General features: G+C 39.0%; 1 protein-coding gene across 4 annotated transcripts in view; it reads left to right on the forward strand.

Annotated features, from left to right (window-relative positions):
• Positions 1-26414, forward strand: part of LOC114031456 (probable palmitoyltransferase ZDHHC14) — a 326338-nt gene that overhangs the window by 217686 nt on the left and 82238 nt on the right. For all 4 annotated transcript variants that reach the window (XM_027846519.1, XM_027846521.1, XM_027846520.1 and 1 more), the window contains exon 3: positions 20557-20715. In XM_027846519.1, coding sequence (XP_027702320.1) covers positions 20557-20715 — 159 coding nt within the window. The remainder of the gene's footprint in view (positions 1-20556; positions 20716-26414) is intronic.

Raw genomic sequence — 26414 nt, forward strand, 5'->3', positions numbered from 1 at the left:
TCAGCTTTCTTCAACTTCTAATGTTAAGAGAGTTTCACAGGGCAAGGAGAAAATGAGTGATCTGCCCAGGATTACACAGTTAGTATGTGTCATAGGCAGGATTTGAAGACTTCATGTCCATGAGGCCAACTTTTTCTTCTTTCTTCTCTGAGGCAAAGTTGAGGAGGGAATGCATGACAGGCATATGGTACAACCAAAGCAAAGACACAAAGACTGGAGATGAATTGTCATGGGTGAAGAACAACATGGAGGCTAGATTGATTATTCTACCATGTCAATGAAAGTGATTAATATATAATAAAACTTTAAAAAAAAAAAGCTAGGGGGTCAGGTTGTGTAGATTTTGAAATTGCAAATAAAGGATCTTACATTTGATTTTAGAAGTAATGGGAAGGTAGCATAGTGGATAGAGCACTAACCCTGGCGTCAGGAGGACCTGAGTTCAAATCCAGCCTCAGATACTTAGAAGCTATGTGACTCTGGGCAAGTCATTTATCCCTGATTGCCTCCAAAAAAAAAATAATAGGGAGCCATTTGAGTTTATTGAGTAGATGAGTGACATAATCAGACCTGAATTTCAAGAAAATTCCCTTTAGCTAGGCATGGTGGCACATGCCTTTAATCCAAACTGCTGGGAAGGCTGAGGCTTCTTCGGATTGCTTGAGTTCTGAGCTGCAGTAGGCTAAGTTTACAGTGTCCACACCAAGAGTGGTACAAGTCTTGTAAGTGCCCAGGTCACCAGGTTGCTGAAGGAGGGGAGAACCAGCCCCGGTTAGGGAAATGGATAAAGTTAAAGCTTCTGTACTGATCAGTTGGGGGATCAAGCTGCTGTGCTTCCATTCTGGGTAAGATGGAGAGAGCCCGTCTGAGGGGTAGGAGAGAGGGAGAGAGAGAGACAGACACAGAGAGGAGGGAAGAAGAGGGGGGTGAGCAAGAGAAGTAAGAGGGGATAAGGGAAGGAGAGAGGGGAAGAGAGGAGAGAAGAAAGAAAATCATTTAGCAGCTGTGCAGTAGATAGATTAGGCAGGGGAGAACCTGGAGGCAGAAACATCAATTAGGAGGTTATTGCAATAGTCCAGGCAAGAAGTGTTCCATGTCCTGAACTATGATGATAGTTGTGAGTTGTTGTTGTTGTTGTTATTTGTCCTTCATTCTTGAAGAGGACAATGACATCAGGAAGGCGATGCCATGACTTGCAAGTGAATTGGATTTAAGTGAGGAAGGGCTGTGCAAAGTCCCAGCCTCACTTTCTCCTCCACAGCCATCTGGGTCCTGTGACAAAATATAGGTCAGGACTATTGGAGATGGCCTGGGATGCCGTGGGAGACCTTGGCCTTTTTAAGTTGAGGTCATTCCCAAGTCTCAGTTTGACTGAGGCGATGCCCATTTAGTGATTAAGGCTAGGTAAGAAATGAGGCAATGAAGAAATGCCTCTTCTACCTGGGCAAAAAAAAAATCAATCTGAGAGGGTAAGATCCTCAGGGTTTCTGGCTAAAGTAGGAGCTGTTGCTATTTATTTTCATACTGAGCCATCTGGGCTCAAACATTGACTAGGTGGAGCTTGGGCTGGGACCTATTGTTGTCCAATCTGTGAGAGCCTGTGTGATTTGGGTTTAAGGCATGGTCCTTAAGAAAGAAATCTAGCTTACTACCTATGTGACCCTGGGCAGGTCACTTACCCGATTGCCTAGCAAAAATTAAAAAAAAAAGAAGAAGAAGAAGAAAGAAATCTAGCCTGTAACCCAAAGACAGGTTTCAGAGATCAAAAATTTACATTCCTTTGAGTAGAGCGCCCACAGGTAAGGGTATTATACCCTATATGGACAGAGGAAGAAAAAGAGGAGAGAAGAGGAGCTAAGTTGCCCAACTGGAACTGGCCAGTTGGGTCCCCAGTGGGGCAGCTCCTACTGCTTACAGGTTGTTGTTTGTTCTTTGTTCATCTGGGCCCAGTGGCAAGATGTAGATCAGGAAAACTGGAGGTGGCTTCCAGTTGTGTGAGAAGAGAGAAGGGGACATGTAAGGGATATTGGAGAGGTAGAAATGACAAGATTTGAGATCTGATTGGTTCTACGGAGTGAAGGGAGAGTGGTGAGTCAAAGACAACCCTAGGTTGTAGTTCTGTTTTACTGGAAGAATGGTACCCTGAAAGTATTAGAGCCCACATGAGGAGAAGAAAACCACAGTTTCTGTGATCTTGTACTTCTCAGTTTAACAAAAGGGATTGAGAAATTTGTCATGTGTGGATGTGGTGAAGAGAGTATTCTAGTGCCTTGCTCTTTACCATTAAAATGTTCCTTGTGTGGTGGTAACAGTTGGAACCTGCTGAGTCATCTGGAATAGGGATGCTTTTCTTGGCTGAATCAGAGGCTATGGGAAGCAAGGGTCTAGGTTGTGAGCTGTGCTTCACCCCAGCCTGGCTGTGCAGCCTGGGCAAGGTCCTTCCTCCCTCAGCCAGCAGGCTGCAGCCCAATATGACCACAAAATATTGAAAGTATTCATGTCTCTATCCTTTATATTCAGATGTTATACTCTGTGTGGCTAACAATATGTGTAGATGTTGTTGCAAAGATCCTTAGAGAAATAAATGGTCCCTGGAATTACTTTGCATTTGCTTTGCATCTATTTTGTATTCAGCAAGTATTTTAGCAGTTTCGATTGCCTGTAAGACATCTCAAACTGAAAGTCCCACTGACATCTCAAGTCCAACATATCCAAAACTAACTCACTCTCTTACCCTCAACCTCCTAACTTCCTTATTTCTGTAGGGGTCAACGCCATCCTCTCAGTCTCCTATGCTTGCAACCTCAGTGCCATCCTCAACTTCTCACTCTCTCACCTCCTGCATCCAATTTATTACCTGTCAATTTTACCTTCCTAACATCTCTTACATTTGCCCCATTTTCTTCTCTGTCATGACACCACCCCGGTGCAGGCCCTCGCTTTGAGACCAGACTTTTGCAGTAGCCTGCCGGTGGGTCTTTCTGCCTTGAGTCCCTCCCCATTCCACTCAGCTGCCAAAGTGATCTTCCTGAAGTTCCCATCTGACCCCGAGGTGCTCCCCTACTCAATGCAATCCAGTGACTCCTTATCACCTTCAGGACTTTTTGTCCTGCCACAAAACTTCGGTGACTGAGAAATAGAGTGAAATTGACAACTTGGTGCAATTCTGCCTCAGTTAAATCCAGTTCACACGCGAAGTGAAGGTCACCCTGTGATGTCATTGGTCCTCTTCAAAAACAAAGGACACACAACAACAACAATCACTTCCAGGATTAAGTATAACATCCTCTGTTTGGCATTCAAAGCTCTTCATAACCTCTCCCTACTTTTCTAGTACACATACCTACTTTTAGATCCGTGATATTGGCCTCTTTGCTGTTCCTCAAACAAGACCCTGCATTTCCAGAGTCTGGGCATTTTCACTGGCTGTTTCACACCTGGAATGTTCTCCCTCTTGTCTCTGCCTCTTGGCTTTCCTGGCTTCCTTCAAGTTACAGTTAAAATCTCACCTTTCCTGAGGATCCTTCTTCATTCTGATGTTAGAATGAGAGAAATACAAGCTCTTTTGGAGAGGGAGAGATCTCATTCTTGCTGTGTTCATGAAGAAAGACCTCAGGGAAGTTTATGAACTGTGAGAAATTTACGTCCTCTCTGTATTTTTTTTTTAGGCATTAAAAATTTCAGCAAAAACAATAACCATATGTTAAGTACCCCCTATGTGCAGAGCACTACGTTAAACACTGGATGAGATACAAAGTTTAGATGAACCATAGTCTGGTTCTTTATGTAACTTACAGTCTAGATAGAGAAGACACAAATACAAATAACTATGATATACAAAATTACATGATAAATGTTTTAGAGTGATACAAAAGGAGTCAGCTAGCATTTGTTAAGTACATACTATGTTCCAGGCACTGTGCTCAGTGCAAGAGTTATAGAAAAAGACAAAAAACAGCCCACACTCATAAGGAATTCATAGTTTAAAGGAGAAGGCAACATAAAAACAACTATGTTACAAATAAGATACATGTAAGATAAATTATGGATTTATTAAGATTAAGGAAACCCAAGGAACACTTCTTGCAGAAGATGGACTTAACTGAGTCTTGAAGGTAGCCAGAGGAGTTAGGAAGCTGAGAGGAGGAACAGTATTCTAGGGTTGGGGGACAGCTAGTGAAAATACCTAGTTAGTGAATACAGTATTGTCTATGAGGAGCTGCAAGGAGGCCAGCGTCATTGGATTATAGTTCATGGGTGGGATAAGGTATAAAATGACTGAAAAGGTAGGAAGTGGCCAGGTGATGAAGGGCTTTGAAAGCCAAAGAATTTTTATTTGATCCTGGAGGAATAGGAAGCTATTCGTTCTTATTGAATAAGGGGTTATATGGTCTGAATTGCATTTTATAAAGATCAATTTAACAGCTGAATGGAAGATAGATTATGGAAGATATTGGGGAGATACCTGAAGCAGGGAGGAGACCAAGCAGCTAGCTATTGAAATAGTCCAAACATGAGGTGATGAGGATCAGGGCCCACACTAGGATGGTGGCAATGTCAGAGGAGAGAACAGAGCATAAGGTAGAAATGACAAAATGCAATGTCTAAGAAAGAAAGTTTTTACTGAAAGTGGAGGGGAGCAGGGATAGTTTTCTAAAGGAGTTGGTATTCAAGTTGGACTTTAAAAGTTGGACAAGAATTCATCAGTATAAGGTGAGGAGACAGGACAATCCAGGTGCCAGAGTTGATGTGAGCCAAGACATAGAAGTAGTAAGGGGCAGGCCATGGTCAGATAGCCCCATTTTATTAGTGTCTTGTGCATGTAGAGAAATAGTGTTCAGGTCTTAGGATATAACTCCCACCACAGTTGGAAAGGTAAGATGGGGCCAGATTATGGAAGACCTTGGGGGCCGGTTGAAGATCTTTGAACTTTCCTTGTTAACTAGTAGAAAACCACTGAAGATTTTTGAGCTGAAGAGTGGCAGGGCCAGATCAATGCAGAAGAAAGTTCCTTCTGGCAGGGAGATGGACAGATTGGAAAAGGAAGATGGCGACACCAGGAAGACTTAATGCAGTGTGAGGATATTGCAATAATTTATGCAGGTGGTGGTAGTGAAGACCTACACAAGGAGAGTGGCAGTGTGTGAATAGAAAAAGCTAGATGCAAGAGATGTATCAGCTAGAAATGGATATGAGGAGTGAAGAAGAAAGTGTTAAAGATGACACCAGGATCTTAAAGAGGAGAATGGGTGAATGGTGGTGTTTAACAGAAATCATAGAGTCGCAAGGTGTAAGAGGTTTAGAGGGAAAGAGAATAAACTTGTTTTGGAGATGCTGAGTTGAGGTATGGGTAAGACATGTAGATGGAGAGGTCATATATGCATTGGGAGATGTTCAATTTGAATGAGATGATCATTAGGAACAAAAGAAAAAAGTGGGTACCTGAATTCTACAGCTTTCTTTTTCCATTGTGCATACCACCTTTGTAAGTAATGGCAACTGACTTCTTTCTAGCCTGTCCTAGGAATTTTTTTTTTAATTTTTTAAGTTCTAGAGGAGATCAGTTCTGACAGCAGGACCACACAGCTAGAGAAGCTAGTCTTTGCATATAGTCATTAGTCACAGCCACACATATGGTAAGGCTGCTCAAAGTTCAATAAAAACATATTAGACTTCCTTAGTGATGATAGCAACACACTCCATTCTGGCTGTACAGTTTCTAATGCTCTCTCCTTTAAAAATGACTGTGGGTATTTGTTTTCTTTTTGAAAGCAATCCCAAGTTGGCCCTGTTAATCTCTAGCATAATACGATTTTCAGCTACTTCTGACATTGCAGCAAGCATTCCCCATGGAAAAGAGGATTAGAGTATGTCTTGCTTTTGTCTTCTCCAGAAGAATTGGCTTTCTCTAATGGAGCACAGAGATATTTCTAGTACTGTCTAGAGAATTTAAACAAAAGCTGAAGAAGCTTGGAATTTCACAAGGACAAAAATGCCCTCTGCCTTTTTCATTGAAGGCCCAGGCTTTGGCCCCTGGTGGAAAAATTATATAAGTAAATAGAGCAGCCTGAGTTTATTTTTATTTTATTCTGAATGTATTTTAAATTAGTTCAATTGGTTAAACTCATGGACTTATTCTCATGGATTTATTCCTCCTAAGGACCTCAGATTTCATCTAATCCAGCCCCCCTCATTTTACAGATGAGGAACCTGAGATAAGTGAGGTTTGGTGGCTTGCCTACGGCAGCAGTCTTCAATCTTTTTTATCATGTACCCTATTGGTAAAAATTTTTTGAACATCTACCCCCCCCAATATGTATATATTAATTTATATTTATAAGTTATGTACTACATGTGCTACTCTACTAATAATTAGGTACATTATAAAACTTACACAAAAAGACATTTAAAAAGAAGGAATTAAAGGTGAAATAATATTCAATCCTTAGGAGCCACAAGAGTTTGTTGTACGGGAATGACAAAGTTAGACCTGAATCGTAGACAACTCCCTTGGGCGGTTGTGTGTAGGGTCAACTGGAGTGGGAAGAGGCTCGAGTCAGGAAAGTCAATGCTCCAGGAGGCTGGTGCAGTAATCTAGGAGAAGGTGATGAGATTCAGTATTAGAGCAGTGACTGTGTGAGTGGAGGGGAAGGGGGCAGATGCAAAAGGTATTATGGAAAGGAAAATGACAAGACTTGGCGACTGAATGGATGTGTGGGGTGAGGGCAAGTGAGGAGTGAAAGATGACACCAGGTTGTAAACCTGGGTAACTGGAAAGATGGCGGAGCTCTTGATAGTAATAGAGGAATTCTGAAGACGAGTGTGTTTAAAGGGAAAGAGAACAAAAAGATCAGCAATTATGGATCACAATTCATCAGGGTCTGCTCACCTTGTGTGACTCAGTTCAACCCAGAAAAAATAAAAAGGTGAGGTTAAAATCTCTTACTCACTAAGCAGAGTCACTAGGCAGAGTTCAGAGTCCATCCTCGAAGGGTCACTTGAAAAAGCCATAGGGTTATCTGGGAGGAAAGGGGCAGGTATGCTGTGGGGAGGGATGGCCTCTATTGCTGAGTGGCATAGTTAGTTACTGTCCTGAAGGAAACTGAGAGGCCCATAACCTGAGCAGAACAGAGAAAGTTGGGAACTTGCATAGCAGATAGAGTAATCAGAAGAGGGGCATGTTGAGGGTGGGACTGGGTTGAAAATGATCTTAGGGAGAGTGTCATGTGAATCATCTTTGTGCCCTCTGATTAATTGTTCGTCTAACCCTTAGCATCATGCCAGGACTCCCTTGGGATCATGCTATGGCCCTTATTTTGAAGAAAACTGGCCTAAGGTAGATAAACTGAAGTCCTTTGACTCAACCCAGAGCTCACTTCTACTCTACTTGCATCACAGCCAATCAGGGCTTTATTTTCCCCTTTGATTTCTACTGTATTTATTAGTTATCTTTTTAAGTTCTTCAATTCTTGGACAGATCAAGAGAAACATTTTTGAGGACTTTTCTGTGAACATTAATAGTCTTTTAATATTTTCATTTATTGTTATTTTAAAAAAACTAGACTCTTTATTTAATTGTTGTAAGGAATTCCCAGCGAGAAAATTCCCTTTACCAATTTACCTGCTTTGCAACTTAACGTCTTAAAGTGTTGCCTGGGACACTGAGAGTTAAAAGTGCCTTGCCCAGAATCATATAATCAATATGTGTCATAAACAGAGTTTGAACACAGCTCTTCCTGACTACAAAGCCTACCCTCTAGCCACTCTTTTTTCTAGTTTTTAAAATTGTACGTTTAGTTCATTAATCAGTTCTTTCCCTCTTTTGTTGATGAAAGTGTTTAGAGATATAAAATTTCCCCTAAGGACTACTTTAGCTTCATCCTACAAAGTTTGTTATATTTCCTCATTGTTGTCATTTTCTTTGATGAAATTATCTATTTGTTTCTGTGATTTGTTCTTCGACTCATCAGTTTCTTAGGAATAAGTTTATTAAGTCTCCAATTAATTGTAATTATTTCTTCAATGGTCCTTTATTAAATATAACTCTTATTTCATTGTAGTCAGCAAAGAATGTTTAGTAGTTCAGGTGTTTTGCATTTGTTTATGAGAATTCTATGCTTCAATTCATGATTTGGTTATTGTTGGGTTTTTTTGTAATATGCTACATAATGTTAATCAGTTTCCATTCTGTAATTGCCAAAGATCTATCACAACTAACTTTTCTAAAATTCTATATTTCTTATTTATTTTATTAGATTTGTCTAGGTCTCAAAGGAATACACTCCAACTATTACAACTTCATTATCTGTTTCTCCTTGTAACTTGTTTAGCTCTTCCTTTGAGTATTTAGATGCTTTGCTGCTTGAAGTATACGTATTAAGTATTGTTATTCATTGATTGTCTGTGGTACCTTTCAGCATATTGTAGTTTCCATGATTGTCTCTTTTAATCAAGTTCATTTTTGCTGTTGCCTTGTCTAAAGACATTGCTGTACCCCTGCCTTCTTGAGTTCAGCTGAAGTATGATAGATTTTGCTCTGGTCCCTTATTTTAACTTTGTGTGTGAATCTTTTTGCTTCAAGTCCCTCTGCTTTTTTAAATTGTTCAAATTACAGTAATAACTAAGTTATGTACAGTTTGTGTCATTTAAGGAGTTAGAAGATGGAGACGCTGAAACACATTGCATATGATAGAACAAGATTCAGATTTATTTCTCATGTCTGATTTTATTCCAGGCTCCAGCCATTTAGACATTAACATAAGATCATGGTTGTAGAACTTGTAGGGAATTTTGAGTACATCCTATCCAACCCTTTCATTTTACAAATGAGGAAGCTGAGGCATAAAGCAGTTAAGTGATTTTTTCCAGTATCATACAGGAAACAAACAACAGGCCAATATTAAAACTAGGACCTGGTATTCCAAACTATACCATGACGCCTTTTATCACCATTACTTTTTAAGTACCTGAGCATATATAAATATTGTTAGATGTCTATTAATAAATATTATGTGTCAATTAATTATCTATTAATATCATAGAGTCACAGATTTAAAGCTGCAAGGCACTTCAGAGGTCATCTAGTCATCCCCTTGTCTTACAAGAAGAGTTCCAAGAAACTGAGGTCCAAAGGGACTGACTTGCTCTTACAATATATAATGTGTGACAGAGTTGAGATTCAAACCCAGATCCTATAATTCCAAATGCAGCAGCACTCTTCCCCCTAAGATTATGCTGCTTCTAAGTGAGTTTCATTCTCCATTAAGGACTGGAAATTTGAACTTCCTGCATTAAGAATGAAAATTGATGTTCACTCTTGAGTCACAGTTTCAGTTTGCTCACTCAGATGCACCTAGCAATGTTACTTATCTTTGAGTATATACCACACCTACGCAACTAACCTTGCTTAACGAAGTATAGCTTTGAGTCTATTTTAAATAAACCCTCCTGTGTACGTATTATAGCTAAGATTCAAACTTTGACAAATGTCAGCATTAACCGCTGCAGTCATTAGCTAGTGACCTGTCACATGTTTCAGAAGATAGCCATTTCATATTTAGCCAGCTAATTTTGACAGGAGCTTTTGCGTAATATTAACATGTTTCATGTTCAGTATAGATCTTTTCTCTGTATTGTTTTAACTCAAGCTCATTTATGAATTTAATTTGAATAGTAAAGATTCCCAGCCAATTATATACTTTAGCAACAATAGTAATAATCAATTACAAAGAGCAATCAGTTATTTTTTTCACCTGCACAATAATCTAACACACATTAAACATAAAAGAACAGTGGTAGGAAAGTGAATTGTCCCAGGACCATTCTTGTATCTGAACTCCAATCAGAGTGGTGGTGGTGGTGGTGGTGGTGGTGGTGGTGATGACGATGATGATGATGATGATGATGATGATGTAGATGGGAGGCAATATTACGTAGTGGTTAGAGTGAGGAAAGTGAGTGCCTGTGAATGAAGAATTGTAGGTTCAGGTCTTACCTCTGACAAATACTGATTCTGTGACCTGTGGTAAGTCATTTAACCTCTTAAGTATCTTAGGCAACTTTTAAAAGAAGTGAAATAGAAGGGAGGGAAGGGAATAAATGTTTATTAAGTCCCTACTATGTGCCAAGCACAGTGCTAAATGCTTTACAAGTATCTAATTTGAAATTTACCACAACCCTGTGAGATAGGTGTTATTAAGATCCCCATTTTACAGTCAAGGAACCTGAGGCAGACAGATTAAGTGACTTGCCCATGGTCACACAGCTCGTAAGTGTCTGGAGCTGGATTTGAACTCAGGTCTTTTTGAGTATAGGCCCAAGCACTTAATCCACTGTCACCATTTAGCCTCCGTTATAAGATTATCAGTTGTAGAACTATTGCCTATCTGTATTGTATCAGGAGTGCCCCACACCCAAGCAATCACAGATTCATTTCAAAATAATAACTCAAATTGACATGGCATGGTAAGTTTTACGACATCCTTTATATAACATAATTACCTCATTTGAGGCTCAGAACAACTTTATGAGGTCATTATTATTATTATTCCCGTCTTGTAGATAAGGAAGCTGAGATTTGGAGAGGTTCAGTGATTTGCCCAGTATCACAGAGCTAATACATGTTGAGAGGGTATTTGAACACCAATCTTCCTGACACCCAATCCAGCAGCCTATTGTGCCAGGCTGTCATTCTCTCTGCCTTAATGCTTTACAGTATAGAAATATGTGATATATGTATGTATATTCCTTTACCTAATTAATAGCCCCATCCAGTTGTATCCAAAAAAATTCAAACACAAATATGGGACTAGGAAGATATAGTTTAACAATAGTTTATGTGAAAAGGGTGGGAAGTTCTGGTGTATTGCAAGTTCATTATAAGTCCATAGTATGACATGGCAATCCTCCAAAATAAATTCTTTCTTAGGCTGTATGAGTGGCGATACAGTGTATAGAATGAGGAAGGTAATGGTTCCCTAGTAGTCTTTCTTAGTCAGACCATCTCTGGAATATTCTGTTTAATTCTTGACCATACATTTTAAGAAAGACTGACAAGCTGGAGCCATGTTCAGATGAGTGCTATCAAGATAGAAATCAGATTTTAAGTCATGCCATACAAGGACTTAAAAAAGAGCCTAGAGAACAAAAGATTTAGAGGGATATATAACTTCTCTACCTTCAGATACCTGAAGGCTTGTCTTATGGATCTACGGTCAGTGGGTAAAAATAAAATGGGGGGTGAATGACAATTAAAACTCTTTAAAAAATGGAGTGGTCTGCTTCAGAATGTAGTGAGCACCCTAACATTGGAAGTGTTTAAGCAGAGGCTGGGTGGCCAGTTTGAGGGAATTAGAGGGAATTCAGGTAGGAGATGTACTACACACAGTCTAACCCAACTCTGTTTCTACAATTCTCTGTTCTTTCTGAACAATTCCGTTCTATTACCACTTCTCACTATTTCCATACCTGCATTGTACATATTTCTTGTTTTCCTGGTTCTATATCTTTGCTCCCAAATCTCTTATCTATCTCCCTGCCCTGTCTTTCCACTACTTGGCAATATCCTTTTCCCCTCATCTCTCTAAAAATTTTACCAGCTAGCTTAAATCTCATCTCTTCCTTGAAACCTCCTTTAGTCACCATAACCAAAAGTGATCTCTCCATCCTCTGAATAGAACTTGCTGTCCATATTGCTCATTTTTATCAGTGCTAGATCATGGACAGTCACAGAGAAAGGAAGGTCATGAGGGGCTGGGTTGTATTACATGAGCTGGGTCATCAGGACAAAAGGCCCAGACCAATGGTCAGAGTGGGAGATGGCTATGATGAATTCTGAGAGTGAAACCAAGATTGGAATCTAGGAGTCACAAGGCCAGGTTTTGAATCATAGTGGACAGAAAAAGTCAGAGTCCAAGAAGAAATGGGCAGAAAAATAACCTGAATTTCCAGGCAATGGATTGGGGTTTGAGGTTAAATCTGAGCACAAAGAAACAGGTAGGTAACAGAGTGCATATAGAAGTTCAAAATAGTGTCTCAGATTTGCAACAGACAGCAAGCTACCCAGATTTAGGTTATGACTATCGATTCCAGAACAGAGGCTGCCTTCCATCTTCCCTGGTCAAAAGTATTCTTCCTGGTGTCATAGTGTGTATGATACCCATCAGAGTATGACAGGGTTTTTTGTTTTGTTTTATTATGTAGCAGATGATAATTGTAACAGGGGTCTCCTCCTTTTGGGAAATGCTCAAAGTTCTAACAATTTTGTCACTTCACCTCAGTTTCCTCATCTGAACCTGCCAGCATTTATCTCTATATCTAGCCTCCAGTTCATTAGATTATAAGGTCCTTAAGAGCAGAGACCATCTTTTGCCTCTCTTTGTATCCATATTGCTTAGCACAGTGTCGAGCACAAATACAGGTGCTTAAGAAAATGGCTCTGATTTTTTTTTCTGGTTGCCATCTACATGAATCATTGGAGTACAGCTCTTTACTATTTGAAGTCACTTTGCTAGCCTCAGATTCCACCATGCTCACTTTGCATTTCCTTCCATTGTCCACATAAGGACAAAAATTTGAAGTTCTTAGTCGTGACCTCAGAAAATCCTAACTTTTCTACTGTCTTCTGTGTTCCTCAAAGCATTTTCTATTCTTTCTATCCTTTGTCTGAGCTATTAGGGGATATTTTCCCTCTACCTTGTTCTTCAGACCAGCCATGCTTTGGTCTGCCATATATATTTTAATCTTCTCTTTTCCTTTTAATTCTGTGGCCCCCTTTTTTTTTTTTTGGTTCCAGTCTGTTGCTTTCTACTGACCCTCTCAATATTGTCTGTGCAACCTCTGAAAATTATATTTTGTAGTGAAACTAGGTCTTATTTATCTTTACATAAGCACTCTATCTTTTTTTTTAATATATACAATTCAGATTTGTATTGCTTTTAGGATTACAGGTTTAGAGCTAGAAGAGATCTTTTTTTAAGAAAAATATATTAATTAATTTATTTTTAGTTTTTAACATTCACTTCCATAAGATTTTGAGTTCCAAATTTTCTTCTCCTCTCATCCCTACCCCCACCCCAAGATGGCATGCATTCTGAATACCCCTTCCCCTGATTTGCCCTCCCTTCTGTCTCCCCCTGCCTTCTCTTATCCCCTTCCCCTTCTATTTTCCTGTAGGGCAGGATAGATTTCTATACCCCATTGCCTGTATATCTTATTTCCTAGTTATAAGCACTCTGTCTTGAACCTAAGGATAGGGACTGAACCTATGATTTCATTGGGAACCCCTAGATGAGGAAAGCCCCTCTATGTGAGCAGATCAGCTCTTTCTGTGCTATCTTAGAGAGTTATCTAGACTCTAGAGCACTGAGAGATTAAATAATCTGTCCAGGGCCACAAAATCAATATGTGAACCCAGGTCTTCTCACCTCTAAGGCCAGTTCTCCCCTTCAACATAGTACTTGTCACCTAGTAGATATATAGTAAGCATTTGTTGACTGACTGAATGAATGAATCTGAAGAAGCAATCCATCCTTTTCACATTCCATTGCTTAGGTTTATAGATCCATCTGTAGTAGACCCTTGTACAGGAATCATTTTTGCATTTATTTAAAACTTATATTTACATTGAAATACCAATAACTCTAATTGATAAAAGAGAAACACATGTCACATATTTCATAAATCTTCAAATGCATTTTTATCATTTTATTTTTTAATTGTGAACTTGACAGTTTTCACAGCCTGAACCACCCAAAGAAAAAGAGCAGAAAAAAAGGATTGCATTAGAATCTGTGAACTTCTATTAGAATAGTTTGTCTTAAATGTCTATGTTAAATTTAACATATTCATCACAAAATTGTTGAGAAAATTTGTTTCTGTCTTATTCTGAACCTTTCTGCAAGAAGATTTATCAGAGACAAAATTATCACTGTTATTTCCTCTGGAGACAAACGCATCAAAGCACACACGTTTTCTACCCCCTTGAAGGAGGAACCTAGACATTTATAAGTAGACCATTTGGCTCCAATTACCTCACATTTAAAAGAGTTCAGATAGATACTATATTATCTCACCTAAAATCTAATCAGCATTTCTATTTTCCCATGGGTTTTGTCACTCTCAGAGTCATCAAACAGTTCTTGTTAAAGTGCTATTAAAATAACTCATCTTCCTTTGAGATAGATGAGACCATTGTGCAATGCAGTTTATGAGTCTTAAGCTGTATAGAGGCCTGATGAAAAGATGCTTAGGAAAATTCAGTAGCTGTGAAATCCAACTATTTGTATGATATTTTATACAAGTATACTTCACTCGAGGCAGTAGATGTGCTCTGAAAAGCATAATGGAGCTCAAATCATATTTTCCCATTGACTTATCATTTCTGAGATGCCACTTTGACAGCCTCTCTCAGTTAATGAACTGTAAAACATAAGTGCTCAGAGGTATTTTTCAATTTAAAGGATTCCACTAGTGAATCCTTTGATAGAAAGAAGAATCCCCTGGTAATAATACTTCCTAATCTATCAGCTTTGAGGGTTTGAGTTTTGGGGCATTATGTTTTCTTTTCCATTATAGCTCCATTGCATAATTGTAAATATGCGCATTTAGTAAGTAACGCTGGGAGGCAGCCTGGTCTGAGTCATCACCAGAGAGCGGTCCTGGGAGCCGATTCAAATTCTGCCTTTGACCCAGATTGACTATGTGATCTTAGACAAGTTACTCAAGCTCCCAGTGACCCAGGCAACTCTCCGACTGTAAATCACAAACGTGGTGCCCCTCACTAATGATGGAGGCATTTCCGCAATGGGAGTTCCCTAGATGATGAAGATCATGGATCTCAAACAACAGCGTAGTTCAGTTTTTCTTGAATTTTGGATAGGGATGGGCAAGTCCAGATGCAACTGGATTTGTGATGGGCTCCACCATCATTATTAGGAAAGATTTAAATCACCTATTTCTAAAGTGGATATAATAATACAACTTAATAATATGCAGTTTACAAAAGATCTCAGGTAACTTGGAGGTATCATTCATAGTATAATAATAAACTTCTAAGTTTTGAGTAGTACTTTATATATCTTGAGGCATCCAGTTGGCTCAGTGGATAGATTTACCTGGCCTGTAATCAGGAAGACCTGAATTCAAATCTGACATTACACGTTTACTAGCTATGTGACCCTGGGCAAGTCACTTAATTCTGTTTGCCTTCATCTACTGGAAAAGAAATGGCAAACTACTCCAGTACCCTTGTCTAGAAAATTTCACAGACAGTATTGGTGTGCTGTGGTCCACAGATTCACAAAGAGTCAGACACGATTTAACAACAATTTATATACTTTTCATATTGAAGAGGGGCAACTAGGTGGTGCAGTGGATAGAGCCCCAGACCAGAAGTCAGGAAAATATGAGTCCAAAGCTGGCCTCAAACATTCACTAGCTGTGTGATCCTGGGCAAGTCACGTAATCCTCCTTGCCTCGGTTTCCTCATCTGTAAAATGAGCTGAAAAAGGAAATGACAAACCATTCCAGTGTCTTTGCCAAGAAAATTCAAAATGGGATCATAAAGAGTCAGACGCTCCTGAACAACAACAACATATTGAGAAAGGTAATACAAGTATTAATACTCCCATTTTACAGGTGACAAAACTTAGGCTGAGAGAGGTTAAGTGATCTACCGTAATCCTGGAGCTAGTAAGTAGCAGAGCATGTGCTCAAACTCAAGTCTTTTGACTTCAGCAAGACCAATGCTCCCCCCATTACAGCAGGACTGCTAAGTAGACAACTAATTGAGTGTTCCTAAAGTAAAAAAAACTGGAAAACATCCCTGTTTCTTCTTTTCTATTGTTCACCTAGTTTGGACATGGTCACAAGATGCTATGTTCTTTTGTTTATGTGTCTTTGCCAGGAATGAAACAATTCTTTAAGAAGGAAAACCCCTCTTCAAGCTTTCAAGATTCTTTGATAACAAATCTGGGCAGATAAGTCCTTTTACCCTTTAGGGGTATGGGACTCACCGAAACCAAAAGAACTATAGTAGGATTTCTCCAAAATTTCCTGTCATCATTTGCCATTAACTAAAGATGACTGTGGGTGTGTTTTTCGTTTTTTAAGTAGCTCTTATCAAACCACACCTAGGCACTAAGACTTAGGGGCACAACTGTCCCTAACAAAAAGCAACATTATTGAAGATTAGACCAGAACACCAACCTTCAGGGCCCCCAATATCCGACAAAAGAGCAGGAACTTCACAGGCATGGATCATCTTAGCCTCCTTGGGCAAGAGAGAGGTATAATAATCTCCATTTACTAGAGGCTGAGATTGGGATAAGACTTTTTTTTTTTAAGGAAGGGGATTTGAAGTCATTGGTTTCCAGGTCCATTCTTCATATGTGACCATCAACAGGTGTTATTCACGAGGACAAACCCCAAAATCTGAAATAGTTTTAGAAAGAAATTTGTTAGGTTATTTGGGAGAGAGAGAGATGGAAAAAAGAGATGGCTCCCTTTTCAATTCTTTATGAGGTTATATTATATAGAGTTTAGAAAAGGGCATAAGGGCTTTTGCCTGACTGGCCTCAAGTAAGTAATAGATAGTCTCCAAAAGAAGGGCAGTTTGAGATCTATATCAGCAGGTAAGTCGATCTCTTTTGGGAAACCCAAAACACAAACTTTGGGTGGACCCAAAACAAGTACTGGCTGGGATCTAAGCATTCCTTAAAACCATCTGAATTCCCTAGAACATTTCTGGATGAAGCCTGACCTCTATGGTAAGCTTTTTGGATTAGATAATTTTTTTAGACACATAAAGCTAGGTTCAAATAATATTAATAAATGAAAAATAATAATCCACACAGACATTCTGAGGATTGCAAACACTCCCCCCACCCCTTACCCACCTACGCAGTGGTCTTATGTTAGCAGTCTCAGAAAAGTACGTTACAAGATTGACATGAGTAGCAACCACATAATGCCTTTGGGGGATGGACTTTCCAAGGCAAGGCATAATCACTTAGTAGAGAGACACTGGTAGCAGGGGGTGGCTAGGCAATAACAGGTAGCAGAGCATTTTGAAGATAACATAAAGCAAAATGGGCAATAGAAATGTAGGTATCTCTGGATACTCATAGTAAAGGTTCAAGTTATTGAGACATCAGTACAGCACTAAGTGCAATGCCCAGCACATAGTATGCACTTAATAAATGCTTATTTTCCAATCAGCTGAGTCAGCCCTATTAAATCTCATGTTGTATGTATAGCATTATAACTGCTAGAGATACCATGCATTTGCACAGTGGTTTTAACTTTTCAATGTAGAAATCACAGAGACATTAGATATTGTCATCTATTACCTATTTCATATTCAAAATAGCCTTATGAGCAGACAAGGCGATTTTCCCCCCATGTGCAGAAAACTACTAACAGGCCTAAGCTAATAGAGACATGAATCTAGAGCCCAGGTCCCCTGGGTCCCTACCCCCATCTCTGGTCTACACCATTAAGTTTTATAGCTATATCACCAAAAAGCATGAGTTTCTTTGTGTTTCTCTTTTGCTTTCCTCTCCCAAGTCCAAATTGAACAAGTCTGTTCAAGTTTGCCCTCCAGCTCAACTTTACAACAAAGTTATAAACATATAAAGATGAGGCTTAGAACTGAAAGATCAGTAGAACCTGACATAAGGCCTGCTCACCAACAGATTTATCAATGGCCAATTAGAAATTTAGTAAATAAATCTTTCTTGGCCTTCATATTTGTTCTGAAAATTTCATAAAAAATTCAGAGGACTTCTAATTAAATACAAATTGTTATCCTGACTTTTAAAAAAATCTATCAGATCTGTAGCCCCACTCTTTTCTAACCATATCTTTTAGGAAAACTGGAGGAACACTAGAAACAAAAATTATATAAGCTACATGAACGACCAAATTACTTTTAATTTGGATTCATTTGGCGTATACTTGGCTTGGGCACACAAATGGTTTGCCCTGATCCATGTATCATTTAAAGTAATTTATTTTTGTTCACTTTTCAAATGACTACAGTATGTAAAAATACTAATAACTCATATTTATATAGCCTTTAAAAGTTTACAAAGCTCTTGCATCTCTTTAGTCTTCAACAAACATTTATTTAGTACCTACTGTGTACAAAATTGAGGTAATTAAAGTAGATAGAGCACTGGCTTTGGAGTTAGAATGATCCTAATTCAAGTCTATACTAGCTCTGACTCATATTGGTTGTGTGACTATGGGGAAATCACTCAGTGTCTCAGTGCCACAGTTACCCCTCTAAGACCACAAAAGACAGATGAGTTAGAACTGGAGAGACTTGTCATGTGTTAGCTATAATAATCAGCAAAAATAATAATAAATAACTGACATTTTAATAGTGCCTACTATGTGCCAGGCACATAGTAGCAAGTCTATGCACTTTACAGTTGTTATCTTATTTGATCTTTATAAAAACACAGGGAGATAGGTGCTATTATTATCCCCATTTTACAGATGAAGACGCTGAGGCAAATGGCTAAATACTTGCCCTAGGCCACATAGCTAGGAAGTATCTGAGGCCAAATTTGAACTCAGGTCTTCCTGACTCCAGGTCTGGCACTCTATCCACTGCATCACATAGGTGCCAGCATTTATATAAGGCTTTAAGGTTTATAAAGAGCTTTCTATATGTTAATTGGATGAGATAGCACATTATGTCCTAAAGTAGAAATTATTGGAGATTAGTGGCTACTCTTTATTTTAGCATAACTCAATATTTTCTTAAAGGCACCACATGGGGCAGCCATCCGTAGTGTCAAAACTGAGGTGTGTTTGATTGTCAGGGCACATGCCAAGTTGACTCACTAGTGTGGAGTCCTGGGAACTGCTCAACATTTGTTTAATAATTCTGTGGAATAGGACCGGCCCTTGACAAAGATTCTAATTCGGTAGAATTTGTCTTTGGTACCTCTCAATACCTCATTCAAACCCTTTCCTCCTCCTTGATGTTCTTCCTCCTATCTCAAGTACTCGATGCTCTGTCATCTCCTCTGCAAAATCCCCATCAGACCTTGTTCCCTGTTCCCTTCTTTCCTTCTCTCTAAGGTGATGAATCCATACCAATTTAAAATGTTGCCCCTCCGATGGATCTTTTAACAGTTATCAAATCCAAGGGTGAAGCAGATTGAAATCTTGATTGTGAAATTTCAGGGACCAACCAAAGAATGTGAGATTGAGGCAGGACTTTTGTGGCACCTCTGAAATCATACCATATAGAAAATTATTTACTCAGTGTAAGGATAAGGAACGAAGAAATATTTACTCTTCAGGTAATAGCCAACTTCTCTGAACCATGAAATAGACCGCATGAAAATCCTGGATGTTAGCTGTATAGTCCTATAGTTGAGTATTGATGCGATGCTGAAGATGACACATATATATTTATATATGTGTAAACAGGTGCCATGAAGGGCTCTTAGTATTAGAGATATGTATTTTAGGGAGAAGAAATCAATTTGAGACATTTACTAAGTACTATATACAGGACAGACAGAGTCTGACATAGTAGATAGAGACCTAGATATAATGTCAGGACTGACCACATGGTTCAAATCCTACTTCTGACAATGACTAACTATATGACCCTGAACAAGTCATTTATCCTTTGCATAACTCAGCGGACTTTCTGGTACTACTCTCCTAAGTCATATAGAGCACCCATAAGTCTGCTTTAGTGGAATGAGTGTTCATGCACTGGGAGTTCCCCCCTGCTGATAAAATCATAGATCCTTTGCATTAGATGTTTCTCTGGTTCAACCCACTCCCCAGTGGTAATGAGGGAACTCGCTATTTCATGAAGCAGCCAATTCCATTTTTGAGCAGCTCTAATGGCTAGACAGTTCTTCCTTGTGTTGAATTATAACTTGCTTTTTGTTACTGCTATACAATTGTTCTATTTCTGCCCTCTAGAACAACACAGAATAAGTCCAATTTATCTTCCACACTGTAACTTTTTGGAGACAACTATCATCAACCCTGCCACACCCCCCAAAAATCCTTCTCTAAACATAATGTCCTCACTCTCTTCAGTAACATCATTACACCAAAAGCATCATCAGCTGTTACTCTCAGAAAACGCGTGGTTACTGTAAGTCCACATCACTGGAAATGGATAGCTATACCTTCTTTTACCTTTGTGACACACTTTTTTGAAAGAGATACAAGAAGCAGTCAAGAGTTTGAAGAATTCAAAATAAGTGCCCATTTTCCTAAGGGGAGCAACTGTGCCATGGGGTTTCAGGCTGCTGTTGGATATTTTATGTCATTTTCTACAATCTGTTGTTTGGTGCTTTCTATAAGCTATACCAGGACAAGGTGAAAATGTTCCTGGTACAAATGTCACCCATGTTTGACTGCTCCTCTGTTAGAGGGGGTAAAAATGGTGTCAGATACCACAAGCTTCTTGTGGCCAATTTCTTAAAAGATCTTGGATGATGCAACAAAATGCCTGAGTAAAAATTTGTAAAGTTTTTCTTTTTGAGAAGTTTCTTTTTCCTTTCTCTCCACTAGATATAGCAAATGGTACCAGTTCAGGGGGGTACCGCCCACCTCCCCGAACAAGAGAAGTCATCATCAACGGCCAGACGGTGAAACTGAAATATTGTTTCACGTGCAAGATTTTTCGTCCTCCTCGTGCCTCTCATTGCAGCCTTTGTGATAACTGTGTAGGTGAGTAGAAAGAGAAACTCTGTGTGTGTGTGTGTGTGTGTGTTTTCAGTATGTAGAATGCTTATGTGCAGATATTTGTCAAAAGGAGAGCTGTTTTCCCATGAACAGATACTGCACGAAAAGGAGCTAGCTATAGCCACTTCTCTTAGATACTTCTAGAGTGTAAAACCCAAATGGAATTTAGTCTTCGAACAAAGGTAGCCTCTTGTCATTGATCCCAATTCCCTAAGCCTGAGGTCCTTAGGCTTTTTCTTTAGTCATCACTCTGTCTTTGCTTGCCTTTCTCTTTCTCAATCCCTCCCTCCCTCCTCCCTGCCTCTCTCTCCCCTTCTCCTTCCCCCCTCTCCTTCCCTTCCTCTCTTCTTTCTCTGCCTCCTCTTCTCCTCCTCCTCCTCCTTCCTCTCCGTCTCCCCCCCCTTTTTTCCCTCTCCCCCACCCTTGTTCTACCTTGCAGTATGGTTGATGTCCAGGTGTATTCTACGAGAGAGAGAATGAGTGTCCCTCCTTGGATTCATCTCTATAAGTGGGAAGGGGACTATAGAGGACAGGGAAGCTGACAATAGCAGCCATAGGAGGAGCAAGAGGTAGAGTTGTTTTTTGCCTTAAGAGTCTGTGAACAGCTAAGGCTGGAGACCTGATACTGACGGTAGGTAACTCAGTTGTAGGTTCATACAATCATAAATTTAGAACTGGAAAGGACTTCAGAGGCTGTCTTTTCCAACCCCCTCACTGTATAAATGGTGGAAACAGTGTCTGAGAGATTAAGAGACTTGCCTAAGGGGTCGCACAGCTTGCCAGTGTCCCAGGCGAGACCACCTCAGGTCTTCCTGACTCTCCCCATTATGCCGCAGTCCTTTCCTCCTTTAAATCCTAGGGATTTAAAGCTGGGGCAGGGACAGAGGGCTATGGAATGGATGGTGGGCCATGTAATGTTACACATAGGTCTTTATATTTAGAAGCCCCAGTTTTGATGTTGGCTTGGAAGTTTGTCCAGAGGAAGAAATATTGACAAAGGGGAGAGATCCCTTATGCATCCTTACCACAGAATAGGGAGCCAAGTATGGAAAGTATGGAAACATAACAATCTCAGTTTGGAGACTTCTTGGTCCAGTTAACAGGTACATAAAATCACAGGATCATAGATCTACAGCCAGAAACTCTAGCAGCAATCTAATCCATCCCTTCATTTTAAAGATAAGGAAACTAAGGCTAAGGGAGATGGAGTTATTGGTGCCAGGTCGCACAGGGCTCTCTGACTCTAGACTGTTCTCTCTCATTGTATCTTTTTTTTTCCCCTGGCATATTCGGCATCTCATGGAGTTAGCCAGTGTGCTCTATGCTTTATTTTATTTTTTTTTCCAGTTTGAGATGTCTTTTTTAAGTTTTGAGTTCCAGATTCTTTCCCTTCTTCTCTCCCCTCCTCCCTGAGACAGTAAGCAATCTGATATAGGTTATACATGTGCATCTTTCATTGTATCTTTCCGACTTCTGACATTTATATAACCCAAAAATTCTCCAATTGTGTATTATAGTCCTTTTGAAGTCCTTCTGTAAAAGTGAGCTGAAGATTACAGCTGATGACCCCTGAAGTCCCCTGCATCCTTAGAGAGTTGTGATTCTGTTCATTCACCGACTGCACGCTGTTTGTTCCCCAAACTTAGACACCTTTTTATTGGGCTAGATAGAACTCATTAACATCAGGCAGCATTAGAAGTTAAGCTACGCTTAGGTACAGGCTAGCATTCATGAGACACAGGAGGGGAGAAAGGGAATGTAAGAACATAACATAAGAATTATTATACTGGATCAGACCCACAATCCCTCCATCCATTCATGTATTCTGTCTCTGACAGAGAAAACCAGGAAATTTTGTTGGAGATGTGATTGTGCTGTTCTCCATGAAATAAACCTCAAGGTCATGAACTTACCCCAAAGCATCACTAGTAATTCAGCCCTTAGTAATAAAATTATGAATCTGTCATTGGTTAATTTTTCAAAGCCCTATTTCTGTTGCCACTCAGTACGATAACAAGTTCCATAATTTTAGTGCTAGCTGTTCAAAGTAGTTCTTTTTTTTTCTTTGTCCTCATTTACTTCATCCTATTTCTAGTATACTGTGATTTGTCATGAAGTGCAAGTTTGTCCTTTCTGTGCCCTTCACAGTTTTATAGACTCTGATCATAACAGATCTTAGCTTTCATCTCTCCAGATGGAAGATTCCTAATCTTTTTGTCTATTCTCATTGGGCACCCCTCTGTGTTCCCTTGATCATTTTACCCTGCTATGAAGCTTTCCAGATCAGTTAGGTCTTTCTAGAGGTCTGACAACAAGGATTCTATAGAGTTCTGGTTCTCGAGACCTCTTAGAAGATATTTTTTGAATTGAATTATGAAAATATTTGATTGGTATTTAACCTATAAAGACAACATCATAGCCGCAATTTTATAGAAAAGTGAATTATTTTCCCTCTTTGGTTTCTAATACCCTTCCTGATAATTCCTACCATTCTGCTGCCCTCATTTGACTGAAGGAAGCTGCTGGGGCAGTGTCAATAGGGAACATTCCATAATGACTCCCAAGGCCCTTTGCTGAATGTTCATTAACCTTCCTCCTATGGGTTTAATTTTGGATTATTTTCTACCAAAATGAATGTAATCCCTAAACAAATTGCTCACTTTGAAGCTCAGCTGCCATTTTTATAGATAATTCTCTTTTTATAGATAATACTTCTTCCCTGAAATTTATCATAGTTGGCTTGGCATTTTGGAAGCTATAAGATTGTGATGTCATTTGCAAACCTGAAGCAGTCACTGTGTCTTGCTCTTATATATTATTTTTGAAAATTTTGAGTCTGACTCATCTTTATTCTTATCTCTGAGACCCCAACATTTACCCTTTCCCATACAGAGAATTGCCTGTTTTACCCTATCATTTATTTTTTGTCTCTAAGCTAGTTTCCTTTCCACAGTAAAATATTCTCTGCCATCCCACAGTGATTCCATTTTAAAAATAATTTTTGGAGTAGAATATTAGTAAAGGCTTTTTTCATACATAAATTATTTGTATTTGTTCCCTCTTGTCTGTATCTTCCTATGTTTATTCTATTCGTTCCTTATCAAAATATTATTTCCTCATTCCCTATTGATTTTTATTTAATAAAATTTCAATGATACTATCCTTTCTTTTCTTTTTCTTTAAGCTTATCTGCTAGTAGTAATATTCACCAATATTTAGTTCTAAGTATATCCTCTGAACCCCTTTTTTAAAATGAGAACAACATTGGCAATCTACTAGTCCTTCAGGATGGTGGCTAAGATAATACACACAAAGAGTTTTGGCTTCCAGACCTCTAGAAAGACTTTTTTTTTATTGACTTGTACTAATATTTAATTGGTCTTTAACCCAGAAGATGGCATCACATATTGTGCTTTTATACAAAAGGGAATTATGGTGTCTAAGATAGCATGCACACAGGAAAAAAGAAAGTAAGAAGAGAAAGAGAGAGAGAAGGAGGAAGAGCAAGGAGAAAATAAATGAGTACATGTGGCTAGGAATGGTAGAATGATATCAGCAATTACCTCAGGGACCACTGAGAGCTATAGGCTGCCTAACCCTAGAACTCGATTATGCTCCTTGGAGAAGATATGAGGTTGGCTTTAAAATAAGACACACACACAAAACTATCCCCCACTACCCTCTCAAAAAAGAACACAGAGATTCAAACCTGTTTCATTTTGATTTTCCAGCTAATTAGACTAAATTTGGGAATTAGCATGACTGATTAGCACACTAGTGATCTGGACCTTTTGCATTCAACAAAAAAACGTGGAAAGCAGATGTCACCAACCAAGAAGTGTAATTGCAGAGTTTGCTCTAGTTATATTTTTAGAGAGAAAGCATTTATTGAAAGAATTCTACTTTTGCTGCAAGATAAAATCTGAGTAGAACACTGGAAGCCAAGAATGGAAATTGCAGCATCTTTTCCTCCTATAATGAACTTGTAGATGTTTCCTTGGTACAATATATAGATGTCACTTTTACATCATGAGGAAGCAAAAAAAAAAAAAAGGCAGCATTGTCAGGAATACATTTTGATTCATTTAATAGAATTGAATCCAATGTAAAATATTATGGGCTTAGCATGTTTAATTGGAGGCTTTTAGGTAATCAAAACCTGTTTAAAGACCAAATCAATCTTTTACCCACCAGTAACAGGAGAACTGCAATAGCAGATAATGTGACATCTCTTCTATGCCAGATGACTTTTTTTTTTCCTGGATGACTTTTAAACTAGCAGTAAGCACGAAACTGCTTTACCTGGATTGTGGTGGAATCTGAATTACTATCAATAGAAAGCAGCGCTGGTAACATTAAATTGAATTGGGCTACCCTATTTTTTTCTTTCATATCAGAAGATTTGACACATTTAGTATAGAATATTTTGGATTTGTGTAGTATAGAATATTTGGATTTTCAATTCTTGGCCAAACAGAAGCCAAATTTTCTCTTAGATAATATTGGAAGCTGTAATTTTTTCAATAAGCAATTGGGGCTGTGGTTCCAGAAATTGTTTATTAAGCTCTAATTTTCACTGAGTAGCCAAAGAATAACAACAACAACGATAGCATTTCATATACTTTAAAGACTGCTAAGTTTTTTACATGTTACATCTTTTGATCCTCACAACAACCCTGGAGGTAGGTGCTATTAATATCTCCTGAGGAAACTGAGGCTAAGTGATTTGCCCAGCCAGAGTCTCATATTGGAGGCCAGATATAAACTCACTTCTTACTCCAAATATAACACTCTAGTCACCCAAGCCCGCAATTGCCTTCAGATTGCAGCTCAGGCAAACGGAAATCTGGACTTGTAAATTCTTCTCAAATCACTGTTATCAACTGAATGTGTGCATCAGGAATGTTTTCATGGTACTTAGAACCAGAGAAAAATGTAACCCCTTCATTTTTGTCTATCATATTTTTCTAAGGGCTTGAACTTCAAGGCTTCTTTTCCTGGCAGGCACTAGTTTCTATGGTTTAAAGCATGTCACAGTATCTTACCAATGCCCTTTTGCCCTACTTCTGATGCATTTCCATCCAACCCTGTAGGCCTCCTCCTCTCCATTAATTATCCCCTTCATCTTACGACCTGAATGGAAACAAACCTGGAGAAAAACTGTTCCTAGCTAGGTTATTTATGGTTGAACACAAAGGACTAATATTACCTGCAAAGTGGCAAATTCCAAGGAGCTTTTGCACCTGTAGGATGCCAGAATTGTGGAGAGAAACATAAGTTATTATAAACCTTAAGAACACGAGCCAGTTGTCAATCCAGAGATAGGTTCCTGGAGTTGCAATGCAAGATGTGAATAAGATTTCAGACTCCCTTTTTCAATTCTTGGCCAAACAGAAGACTCAGGCATTTAGTTAATCATTTTTTGAAGAATTCTATCTGGATTATCTGGAGTCGTTGCACAGGCTGCTGTCATGAATTAGAAATTCAATTCAGTTCCTTGGTCTGGTAGATAGAGAGCTGTCCTCACAGTCAGAAGACCTGGGTTCAAATTCCATGGTCTGACTCATCCTGGCTTGTTGTTATTGTTGTTGTTCATTCATTTCAGTGATGCCTGATTCTTTGTGACCCCATTGGGGGTTTTCTTGGCAAGGATACTGGAATGGTTTGCCATTTCCTTCTCCAGC

This window comes from Vombatus ursinus, unplaced genomic scaffold, assembly GCF_900497805.2.
Source record: "Vombatus ursinus unplaced genomic scaffold, bare-nosed wombat genome assembly UNPS02015175.1, whole genome shotgun sequence".
Classification (NCBI taxonomy): Eukaryota; Metazoa; Chordata; class Mammalia; order Diprotodontia; family Vombatidae; genus Vombatus; species Vombatus ursinus.